We start from the raw sequence: 13,434 nt of genomic DNA on the forward strand, positions 1-13,434 counted from the left end.
TTGTTCGTTTATTCATGCCTCAGTGTAGCACTGCACCGGTGTAGTGCAAATTAAAAACGAAAACGCCATTAGTCCTCAGTTTAGGAAATACCGAAACAGTGATCAGAAAACTTTGAAATGGAAGAGAGTCATTACACCACTAGGAGGATTAAAACATAACTTTTGTTTATTTTGTGTAAGTTTCAGAATTAATAGAAAAATTGCCTTGCTCAAATATCAAATTACACCTCTTGTCGTGTTTCAATTATCACTTTTACATCAGCAGCCTGGTCATGTTTTCGTCATTACCCATCCTTTTTTATGAAATGAGATTCTACATTCTACATACATAATAAATATATCATAAATACATACTTCAAAATGTATTCATATCATAATAAATATATGATAACTATCATACTTTTTATTTTCAGTCATCCGACGTCATGTGCGTCTATTGCAGAAATCGTCTCGGTATTGTTCTTCAATACAATGCGGTATAAAATTTCAGCTCCACGTGACCCTTCTTCAGATCGATTTATTCTGTCCAAGGGACACGCAGCACCTATTCTGTATGCCGCTTGGGCAGAGGCTGGTTTGTTTCCGACTAGCGAATTGTTAAATCTACGCAAAATTGATTCCGATTTAGAAGGTCATCCAACACCGAGATTGAACTTCGTAGATGTTGGAACCGGCTCCCTCGGCCAGGGTGTTGCGGTTGGTTGCGGAATGGCGTACGTTGGAAAGATCATTGACAAGGCCGACTACAGAACCTATGTGTTAGTAGGAGATGGTGAATCAGCTGAAGGCTCAATCTGGGAATCATTACATTTTGCTGGACACTACAGATTAGATAATTTGTGCGTCATTTTCGACGTCAATCGATTGGGACAGTCTGAACCAACATCATTGCAGCATCGTATGGAGGTCTATCGCAAACGTTTAGATGCTTTCGGTTTTAATGCAATTGTTGTCGATGGACATGATGTGGAGGAGCTTTGCAAGGCATTTTTCGAAGCTACTGTAACCAAGGATCGTCCAACTGCAATCATTGCAAAAACGTTTAAGGGTAAACATTTCCCGAATATTGAAGATTTAGAGAACTGGCATGGAAAACCACTGGGGGAGAATGCAGCTTCTGTAATTGAGCATTTGCAGTCTTTGATTCGCAATACTGGTCAAACACCGATAGTTCCTCCTTCACCACAGAAAGATAGTGCTAAAAAAATTAGCATTAAAAACATTCAGCTTGCAACACCTCCAGCGTATAAGCTTGGTGAATCTGTCGCTACAAGGTTAGCTTACGGAACCGCACTAGCCAAGATTGCAATGAACAATGATCGCGTTATTGCTTTGGATGGTGATACAAAAAATTCAACGTACTCTGATAAGTTGCGTAAAGCGTTCCCCGAACGTTTCATTGAGTGTTTCATAGCGGAACAGAATCTCGTTGGAGTAGCTATTGGAGCTGCCTGTCGCGATCGCACAGTGGCGTTTGTATCTACTTTTGCAACTTTCTTCACTCGCGCTTTTGATCAGATCCGTATGGGTGCTATCTCACAGACCAATGTAAACTTTGTGGGATCACATTGTGGTGTTAGTATCGGTGAAGATGGCCCCAGCCAAATGGGATTGGAAGACATTGCATTATTCAGAGCCATTCCTGGGAGCACCGTCTTTTACCCATCGGATGCAGTTAGTACCGAGCGTTCTGTTGAGCTGGCTGCTAATACTAAGGGTGTTTGTTTCATTCGTACTTCGAGACCAAATACCGCTGTTATTTATAACAACAATGAGCCCTTCCAGGTAGATATTAATCATTACTTAAAATGAAAATCATAGTTCTTATATTGTTATCTATAAAGATCGGCAAGGCTAAAATTGTCAAGCAATCGGCTGAAGACGCTGTATTACTGATTGGAGCAGGCATCACACTGTACGAAGCTCTTAACGCAGCTACTGAATTAGAGAAATCTGGTGTTCATGCTCGTGTCCTAGATCCGTTTACGGTAAAACCTTTGGATAAAGAATCCATCTTACAAAACGCTTTGCAATGTGGCGGTCGCATCATCGTTGTAGAGGATCATTATAAGTATATTATCAAACCAAATAACCATTATTCTAAATCATAATAATACTTTACTTTTTTAGGCAAGGCGGTCTAGGGGAAGCTGTTTTATCGGCTGTGGCTGAGCAGCGCAATGTGGTAGTCAAGCATTTGGGCGTTGAACAAATTCCGCGCTCTGGTCCACCGACGGTTCTAATTGATATGTATGGAATTTCGGCTCGCTGCATTGTGGTTGCTGTGAATGAAATTCTTAAGTTGTAAGCATGTACAGGAAATGTCTGATTTTATATGCAATTTATTTTTCTTTTGAAACAAGCTTAAAGCTTCGTCTTTTAAACATCATTCCTTATTGTACGTTTTTATACTACCCATATATTTTGATATTACATTATTATCAGGTTTGAATATAATTCACAAGTTCAAAGTTATTTCATTGTTGTATGCAGCATTGGTACTTTTACTTTTAGATTCCATCTCCATTATATCATCGGAATATGCAATATATGTTTTTTCAATATGCAATCGTTCATATAGTTATTCTATATTTTTCGAAAGAAAATATACTTATCTTACCTTGCTGGTGTAAATTCACGCTCTTCCGATTCCAAGCAATTTTAAGTATTAGATGTACGAGATCACCATCACATACACTGTCCTGCAATAGTTTGGAGTAACATAGAAACAAATTTCTTTTATCACTTTATTCATTGTACTCAGACAGTTTAATGTGACGGATATGCTGAGAATTAAATACGTTCATCATTTAGTAAATGAGTTAAAACATTCACCTGTGATATTTTTTAATTTTGTGGAAAATAAATTCTTCATCAATGTGTTGCTTTCGATTTTATGATTGCACCATTTTTTTAAATCTTTCTCGTCGCAATTGTTGCCAAGCCGGCTGAAGGCATTTTCACACGTAAGATTCGCTGGTTAGACGGAATTTCTGAATCTCTCGGTTGAGCTCATATTATAATAGAGGATTATGGCCCAAGGTTTAAAGTTTATATAGCATTTAGTATGAGGAAACTGTGTCGGTTTCCCTATACCAAATCCCATCCCAACAAATTCGACGGCATAATGAACTTTCGGTCACCACAAAGTTAAGAAGTGATATAGATAAGACAACCATGTGAGTAAGTTCTTCTTCAGAATATAATAATGTTACCATGAATAAACATATAGTTGGATAGAGATTGTCAAGTTTGAACGCACTATACATATTGTTCATATAAACATAATTTATGTAGAAAGAACATCGTCGTATGGTGTTTTTCAACCGACTATGTATTTCCTAAGGGCTGTCCATAAAAGACGTCACGCCGCAAGGGGGAGTGGGGTGTTTCATAAAACGTGACCTTTTCTGACAGGGGGAACGGGGGGAGGTTTTCGGAATGTGACGTCCAATATTTTCAATGAGCGCATTTTTGAAATACATAATTATATTATTGCTTTGCCCTATTTCCTGAAAAAATCTCCACAATAAACGTTTACATTCTATAGGAAAACGTGCATTTGTTGATGTAAAAGCTTCTTCTTGTAAATTCGGAAATGAATGATGCAGGAAATTATTTCTGTTGTGATCAGCAAAAGTGCACGGAGGAGCGAGTAAATTAGCGAAATTAATAAATTTTTCCCAATATGAGTAAAAAAGAAAAAGATGCCTTCAAACGGTTTAACTTAAGTTATGCACTGACAATTTTGTCAATAATTTGATTTTCTAGCATTCACCCTCCCTTTGGTTGGTGGGCTTGACGGTATTGCAAACATCATCACATACAATCAATTAGCGTTACAATTTGATAAAGATATGCGTTACAGTTTTTAGTTTCATAATTGAATTAAATGAATAATATATGGAACGACTTGAATAAGATGTTGATTGCATTACGCTCCAACATCCGGGGTTGGAGAGGCCGGTAGGGCTTAACTGAGCTCTTTTTTATGTTTTATTTTCATACTACCGGCCCTTATTACCAGTGTGAAGTGAAAATTAAGTAGAGTAAACGTATCCCAATTGGGTTTCACACGATGACAATAAATGAACGGTAAATCGAATCCATCTTTGACGTTTATTGGTGGTTTGTGTACCATGGAATACTGTGGAATGAAATAGAATATTGTAGAATATAATAAAATAATAATGACCGAACCAATGAGCAAACCACTGATAGCTGTCAAACGATGTTCATCCAGTTTATATTGTGAGGATGTAGCGTTTGGGACCTGATGGGTGAGATGATGTGTGAATGAAATGTAAGAGTGAGTGCATGCAAGAACGGTAATAAAGGCCACCGTTTCAGCTCAGGACTAACGATCGACCAATAGAAGAGATAGAAATTGGGTAACGGTACCCCCATTCATCTCAAATCCATTAGTCATTTCATGTACGAAAACCATTAGTTAGAGTGAGATCTGTTATCTCTGTTTGATAGATTAATTTCAAGAATAACATGAAATTTGGAGCATTTTTTTTTTGTTCGTTAAAACAGCAGTATTGAATCATTTCTGAACTACTTTTATGTGCCATTGCTTCTTACAGACGAGGCAAAGATTTTGTATTCGATTTTATCTCAATAAATTTATTGAAAGTCGAGTAATCGGTAAAATAACATGGTGACTCTACTAATGAGATGACTATTGGCACACAAATTTTAGTTAGAATCTATTAGAATAGAAATAGTAACTCAATGTTGTGATGCTTGCTTGTGGAATACATGTAGGTATGTATGCATGTGTGTATGCGTATGTGCCTGTGTGTATGTATGTGTTTTTGTGTGTACAACATACATTATACCGTTCCCTCGGGTGTGTTGTATCAAATTGGTTGTGACACATTTCGATTGCGAGTCAGTGTACCAGATGTTCAAAAGTGCCTGAGCGGATGGTAATATACTGTCAAGAATCAACCGAAGATAACGAAATGTGAACATGCTGTAGCAATACTATTAAACCCAAGTGTTATTATCATTCAAATAAAAACGCATGTCCTCAGTTCTTATCCGTCAAACCATGATGAGCTGCTATACAAAGATCAATAATACAAAAATTTTTTTTTTTTTTTGGAAACGGATGACTGGATGAGGAACAAGAAATACGAAAATGCTGAAAGAATTAGAAAGGAATATTGGTAAGAATATAAACACCATTGCATACAACTAACTTTTACATTTAAGGAAGCAACATAACATGCCAGCAAAAAAACGGAGTGAAAAATGACAACAAAAGACACGAATCACAGCTGAATAGAACACTGGAATTAAGGTAAAACAGAATACAAACTATGAACAAAGGTAAGAAAACCAACATGAAGAAATAATAGAAACTGCTGGGTAACAATGTAATTTCCTCATATTGAAAGAGGCGTTTATATGGCGCGCATGCGCTAATTCGGCCTGATACAAATTAACGGGGAGGGCAATACATTTTGGACAGGGCTGTAAAAAGCTGATTGGAACCCTTTCCCCACCAAAATGTAATATAAGGAAACTATAAGGAATTTGATTTTCTAGCATTCATAATAGTATATCATAAGAATTTCTCTTATCTGATTCTGATGCAGTTTATTCAATTGTACACCATCTGAAAAAGGGCGGGAGATCAACGATTTCAGACGTAGATCATGTCATGTCTTATCTTAATCACGTGATTTTTTTTTTTTTTTCCATAAATACGTTTATTTCTTAAGGCAGTTTACATAAGTTTTTCTTCGCCGTAGCATCACTTTTACATAATATTCTTATCCTAATTTAATTCTAACATAGTCACAACGTTTTGAATTTATTAAAACATATTCTCTTATAGCTTAAATATCATCTTAGGTAACTCGTCATTAATTATGAAATCTACTCGGAAATATTATTTGAACCAAACGATTAACTTCTATAAATTATAAAATAAGCTGTTATTTTCAGACATTTTGTTGATAATTTCATAAACTGTTTCGAGTTTGTTTGTATCATTACATAATTTTTATTCTAATTTAGCTAAAGGTTGAACTCATGGACGCAGCTGGGATCAGAACTAAGTCTTAAAAGGGGCCTTTATTAAATTGAAACTCCAGTTTTCTTTATGAAATGATAAATAAGTTTCATGTATGAAAGGTCACGACAAGCAAGAATGTCTCGAACTGGGATATTGGATAGTTTACCTTGAGTACGCAAAGAATTTATTAGTTGAGATCTGACATCACGATACTCCACGCATGTCCAAACGACATGATCAATATCCCGATCACATGTGATTTTCCTCCACCAACATAAAAGCTTATCGAATCATCCAATGATTGAACTTACATAAATCAAGAATCATTTTAGTTCAAAATCACTACCCATTGTGTGACGGAAGGTCAGTACCTATATTGATCGATGTGATTTAAAATTCACTGATCAACTGATCATGAAAAGATTCTCCGGCAGTGATCTCGTTTTGATGAGGTTTTGGTCTTTATTTTCTCAGCCCTGTATGCCACACTGAAGAGATATTATTGTTTACCTAAAACAATAATATATCTGTGTACCCCTAGGAGGAATAAACAGATGATTTCAATGTTTCATCAATTCCAACCAAATACTTTTGTTAATTTATATAATTGATATTAATGAAATAATTCCGATGATTTTGTAGGATATTTTTTAATCTAATGACAGCATGTAATAAATCGATTTTTCCCTCATATTTGTATGGTTTATCATACATATTGAGAATGAATTGAGATGAATTTTATTTATTTTGAATTTCGTGACATGACAATTTATTCGTGACATGTGACATAGGGGGGAGGGTCTTTGCTTCTGTGACAATTTGTGACAAAGGGGGGATGGTTTGACTCCCCATCGTCAAAAAAGCGTGACGTCTTTTATGGACAGCCCCTTAGTGCGACTATACTCACACTTAAAACAGATTCTCGAGCTCGGCATAATGAAATACCGAACTAGATCGGCAACACGACATTTTACTGATTGTTCAGTAATCCATATGCTATCTATCCATATGCTATCCATATCAAGGCACATCGAAACTAGCTATCATCATCGCATGACACTGCTTTAGCCGGTCGTAAACTTCGTCCTTTCAACGGATCAGGGTCATTTTGCCGAATTCTTCAATAGTCTTCTTATTATGATTGGCATTGATTTGAAGTAAAGACAAATTAAAATGATAATGTTTACTCCCATATTGTTGAACTCTATTTGTACTTCTGAAATAATCCAGAAAGAATTAAATGGTCTTTTTATTTTCCTTTTTAATGTATTTTTATTTCATAATCATAATCTTCTTGTTGACTTTATTAGAGTATCTACCAGGCGGAATTTCCCAATAACTGAGTGCAAATGAAAAAAATATACTTTTCGTTCGGACCGGGTAAACGAGGTGGTTACAGATTTGTATACAAGGGGCCGCCGCTTCCGGGTCGGCGGCCAACTCAGCTGGTGTCGCCTCGGTGGTTTAGTGCCGCCGAGCCATCTTGGCTTCGGTTAAATGGCCGTCCAACATCATTTATCCAGGAAACATAAAAACAAATAGATAATTTGATGAATAACCAGGCGACTGGCGTTTTAGAATGACTAAAACAAGATTCAGAGTGGCGAAATGGTAGCGCGTATGCAAGGAATGCATAAGAACGCAGGTTCGAGTCCTGTCTCTGAGCGTATCTTTTTCCAATAAATCATCTTTTCTGTTAGTTTTTCATTAATTTGGCTTCTCCAATATGTGTTTCCGCTCAGTCAATGCAAAAAAAAAAACAGAATTTGCAGTTTTCTAATTCATTATGTGATGTTAACGAAATTACCGTTTTGGCGAAATGACACTTTCGGCGAAATGCCCCTTTCGGCGAAATGACCCTTTTGGCGAAATAACCCTTTCGGCGAAATGAACCATTCGGCGAAATGACTCGCTCCCCTTTGAAATAATCAAGTATGTGATGGTAAAATCAGTGCAATCATCCCTTTTTTCTTGTCGAAAGAAAGGAACACGACTTTGCGTTCCCATTACACATGATTCACAAATTCCTAGAATATCTGGAGTTATAGGATTCAATCCTGTTACTATTTTTTTGTCCCATGGCGTATATGCTATTCATACGAATATGTCCAAAGCGACGATGCCAAAGTCCATTAACAACCATATACTTGACCATATTTTATGTGAACTTGACGACGTTGATTGGATTCGTAACGATACAATACTGAATGAGTCAAGTGACCACTCTCAGATCTTAACAACATTCAAAATACTAGTGACGTAACCGAAAAATTTATGAACTATCGTCAGTTGAATCACGATTTCTCAATTTTAATAATATTGCTGTAATTGAGGATGCTGAAATAGTTCTTCAATCTATAGTGTTCGTATATAACTCCCTACTCGAACAATATACAAGAATAATAACTAAAACAGTCACCGTGAAAGGTACCCGTGCTAATGGATGACCTTCGATTTATGAATTATCTCATTCTCAATCGTGGTCAGACAAGCCCCCATGATCAGCATCTCAATCAAATGCTATCACTTATCTCCAAAAAGGTCGATTCCATGAAAAAGGCTTATAAAACAGCGTATTATCAAAACCTTCTTACTAGCGCACCTCATTTGAAATTTGAGACAAATCTAAATTATACGTTCGGATTAACAAAAAAAACCTGTTTTATTCCACCTAGTGGTGTTATGATGCTTTTCTCATATCAATCATACTATCATATATAATATTGTGGTATTCTTCAAAATAATTTTCTTCGATTCTTGAAAGAATACCTGAAATCGTTTTGTTTGACCGTCTCTTGATAAAAACCATCAATTGGAGAAAATTTGCGGTCGATTTAGAAATTTTTTACGGTTTTTCGCCCTTTTCAGTGATGGTATAAAATTTTTAACACACTTTACCCCATATTTCTGGACCCGGAAGTCGGATCCGGATGCAATTCAGGAATTACGTATGGGACTACAGCACCTTTCATTTGAAACTAAGTTTGTGAAAATCGGTTGCGCCATCTATGAGAAAAGTTAGAACACATATTTTCATTTTTTTGCACATTTTACCTCATAACTCCGGAACCGGAAGTCGGATCCAAATAATATTCAGGAATTTCGTATGGGACCACAAGACCTTTCATTTGAATCTAAGTGCGAAACGCTAGAATGTATGCCAGTTTAGCTTTAAACGATGTGTGTATTCGAACATCATTCGTATGAACGAAAAGTCCCATTCTCGTTTACGGACGAATAGACGAAATGCCGTGGTCTCGATTCGTCAGTTTAATGTTGCGAATCAACCGTTCGAACACATTGAAAAAAAGGCGGGTGGGTAATGTCAGAGACATAACTGGATGTCGTGAATACGAAAACAACATGTTCCTTAACATTCCCGAATATCAATTAGTTGATCAATTGTATGAATTATGCAAGCACATTTTTCGCAAAAACAAAAAAGGCTTCACTTGATCTCAATTACTGTGAATTTCACACAGCGAAAAGTGCACAAACCTAATCAAACTGTTCTAGATTTGCACTAAACTGAAGATTTTTACCTTCGATTTGCGAGCAAGAAATCGTAATAGTTCTTTAGAAAACTTTTAGAGATTCTCTCGCTATTTGTTCGTGATGATTTCGGAATTCTCGTAGTAGAACACCCGTATTTTAGAGTATTCAGCTAAAGCTGTGAATAATTTTATTGTTAATATAGTTTTAATTTTTATCATTTAATTTACTCACAATTTAGTTTCCAATTCAATTTTTCGAACAGAATTCAATGAACAATTTAAATTTTCAAATCAGTGCTACAAATAATTTTTTTATATAAGAATATATATTAATTTTAGTTTTACTGAAATTTTACTTCCTATCACTTTGACGGTTTTTACAAATGGTCGTAGCTTTCCAAAGAAATTTGACAATCGCTCGCGCAATGTCAACTACATGTCAGCACTAAGCTTTTAGACCAACTTCGTGATCGTTAACGGGTGGTATTTAGTCTCGACTTACACTGAACATCCTCCCCCTCGTGTCGTCTGAATGTAAGTTTCGGCGTCCTCCACTCCAACATCTATCAACGCAAGTTTTGCGACAGGGCGCTGAAGTACTCCGTCTGATGTTTGCACGTCGGCCCGACGTGGTGTTCCATCCTTGCCTGGAAATGTCCGTATCACACGACCTCGGATCCATTTATTTCTCATATTCTCGTTTACTATCCAAACCAATTCACATTCTTTAATCGCCCGAATGTCACTAAACCATTTAGTACGCCTTGTGATTGTCGCTAGATACTCGCGGATCCACCGTCGCCAAAATTTATCTAAAGTGTGTTGAATCATATTCCAACTCCCATTTATAGCAGTCCCTTCATCAACCGGACACTTAATCGACTTTTGAACCCCATTCGAACTGAGCATTAAAAAATGATTCGGACTTAGAGCTTCATCTGATAGTGTATTCAAAGGTACAAAGGTCAATGGACGGGAGTTTATCATATACTCAGCTTCTGTGAGCAGCGTGACAAATGACTCTTCGTCCAGTTTTCGGGTCGTTGGAAGTGAACGAAGCGCTATTTTAACGGACCGTACCATTCTCTCCCAACAGCCCCCCATGTCGCAGGTGGATTAAAACGCCATTGAGTACAACGGTCAGTAAATGTACTAGCTAACTCTCCATTCATTTTCTTTACTTCTGTTTGTAGCTCTCTACTCGCCCCGACGAAGTTCGTTCCGAAGCTTTTTTACATGAATCTGTTGACAAATTGTTCGCCACCTCGAGATGAATTGCTCTGATGGTTAAGCAGGTAAACAACGGAACCCACCGTTTAACAACACTACGTCCAATCTTTATAAAATAGGGTCCAAAATAATCAATACCGACGAACGTAAATGGCCTCAGGAATGGCGATAATCGAACTCGAGGTAATGGTTTTTCTCAATCGAGCATCGAGTACTGCTGCTTGCAGTTCTAGTTTCGGGATTGATAAAGCCTGTAATGGAGCCACTTTAGTCTTTGAAGCAACTAAAACACATCGTACTTTCGTTCGATCAACCATTCTGAGATACTGCTACTGCTACTGCTGCGTATGCTTGTTATCTCGCATCAACAAACACATGCAGCCCCAATGAATCAAAACCGTCGTCACTGTACCCTGGAAAGTAGCAACGAGGAATATTGATACGCTCAATAATTTTGAGCATTACCAACCATTGTTTCCAACGCAGGAACAAATTCTCTGGAATTCGTTCATCCCAATCAGTACGAGAACGCCAGACCTCTTGCATGATGATTTTTCCGTGTATTACAAAGGCCGCTATAAGGCCAAGTGGGTCATAGAGACTCATCACTACTCGTAATAACTCTCTTTTGGTTGGAACGATTTTTTCTTCTCTCAATTTCCGGGTCTCTTCACGAAACGTAATTGTAATTGTAATTGTAATTTATCAGCCCACAACCTGGCAGACCGTGTCCGCCCATCTGCTTGAGTGAGGTTCACTTCAAGCTGGCTGTGAGCCTACTAAAGCCTGACCGTTGATATGCACTAGACCGTATAGCACACCGGCTTCCTCCACCAGCAGGCGCTGCTCTGAGTCCCACTGGTTTCAGATACATTAGGTTAGGGATAGTGGAGATAAATAGGGAAATATAGCATTTAGAAGTTTACTAACTACTACTAACTACTGTCTTTGTGGCTGAAAATAAAACGTACGGAACAATAATAATAATTACAATAATAACAATAATAATAATAATGGTAATAATAATAAAGTGACATTAAAAACAATAGTGCACTTACCCCTCTCTCCCCACCTTACCTCAGCTTAACAAAGGTCAAGTTATCACTCAGTTACCATCTTTTCGTCGTTCTCTGGAGACGCCCCAGGGTTCTTCTTCCTAAAATTTCCTTGCTCTTAGGCCTTCGATGACAGTTCCTTATTTCAACATTCTCGTTTCATTGCGCCCCCACCATGAAATGAAATAAGATAAAATAAAGTCAGGTGTTAGTAAGTCTGTTGGATCATATGATGCAAGGTAAGGATGCGCATTCAACACCAGATTGTCCAGGGAAGCCACAGTATGTACACAATGGCACGATTGCTTAAAATGTCTTCACACCTGCCCTGATCAGTTTCGCCGTCAATGCAACCTGTATAACATCAGTACCGATATCGAACCGGATCGGAAGGTTTGAAACTTCCCCAACGGTTCATAAGATGTCAATCCGCTCCTATTCCTGATCAGAGATGCCAGAACCGCAGATATGTCTGTAAATCTGCAAATTTTACAGACTTTTGAAATTGTCGCGACCTTTTTTCTAAGTTCGTTTAGTAATACATCATAGAGAAATTTCTGCAATATTTGCTAACAGCAGATTTGTTTTCAGATATACAGACTTTTGCAACGCTGTCTGAAGATATTTGAAATTTTTTTCTGGCATCTCTGATAATAATAAGTCCACTTTTTGAATTTAATTCACCTGTTCCGGACGAATGTGATATATTAATCACCCCCATTCTGCATCCCGATCGAGTCGGACCCCGTCAAACGAATGTAAAAACCTGAACTCGATCGAGCTACAGAACGCAAAACTTCACACCCGATCGAAACAATCCGACTCGAACAGAACACAGAGCCGGGGTGAATAAGCATCCCAATTGCATCAGTAATGCCTGAAACAACCCAATGGCCCATTGTCAATTTCAAGCAGTATCAGTCATGTCAACTCTGTGATAAATACAGATGATATAATAAATTCGTTTTACCGTTTTAAGCGAACGATCGATCTCGGTATGATCCGACTTGGTCAACACGAAGTGTAAATTGACTCCCACCCTCATCCGCCAAGCAGGGTACGCGCCCTGTAGTTTATCATCCTAAGCTCAGGGCAATAGGATAGTTACTATTAATAATATAAAATTTATAATTTTGTTAATAAAAGTTTACATGTTGCACACTTCCCACGTTAAGAATATTAGCAACAGTCACAAAGTGGGTTGATAATCGAGACATCTATAGTAAGATGTTAGTTCCTTATCAACAGTTGCACTCTGTCCCACCGCTTGCTAATACTCCGCACCTCCTCATTCTGCTAAAAACAGGAGTCACCAGTCATCATTTGACACCGTGTAGGCATGAGGTCGGGGCTTGTGACGACCAGAGCTAAGTCAATCAAACTGCCGATACAAACAGTAAGATATGATATTTGTCGCTCCTTCCAGGATGTCGTGCACCTTTGACCCCCAATTTTTTCTTCTCTCAATTTCCGGGTCTCTTCACGAAACGTTAAAGAAAAAAAGAAAGCATCTTCTTCTGGCCGCCATATCAATCCAAGCAATCTTTCGGAATCAGTTTATTACCAACAAAAATTTTAACGGTAACAAGTTCTCGGAATCTGAAAACCCGCAGGCTTGTGTTGA

The 13,434-nt window shown here is 37.6% G+C and overlaps 1 protein-coding gene across 1 annotated transcript in view; it reads left to right on the forward strand.

Annotated features, from left to right (window-relative positions):
• LOC131435048 (transketolase-like protein 2) overlaps positions 1-2,574 on the forward strand; it is a 32,904-nt gene extending 30,330 nt beyond the window's left edge. The window contains exons 2-4 of the mRNA XM_058602525.1: positions 414-1,785; positions 1,845-2,071; positions 2,131-2,574. Of these exons, the coding sequence (XP_058458508.1) occupies positions 414-1,785; positions 1,845-2,071; positions 2,131-2,308 (1,777 nt within the window). The 3' untranslated portion in view covers positions 2,309-2,574. The remainder of the gene's footprint in view (positions 1-413; positions 1,786-1,844; positions 2,072-2,130) is intronic.
• The last annotated feature ends 10,860 nt before the right edge of the window (positions 2,575-13,434 follow it).

This window comes from Malaya genurostris, chromosome 3 (genome assembly GCF_030247185.1).
Source record: "Malaya genurostris strain Urasoe2022 chromosome 3, Malgen_1.1, whole genome shotgun sequence".
NCBI classification, from domain to species: Eukaryota; Metazoa; Arthropoda; class Insecta; order Diptera; family Culicidae; genus Malaya; species Malaya genurostris.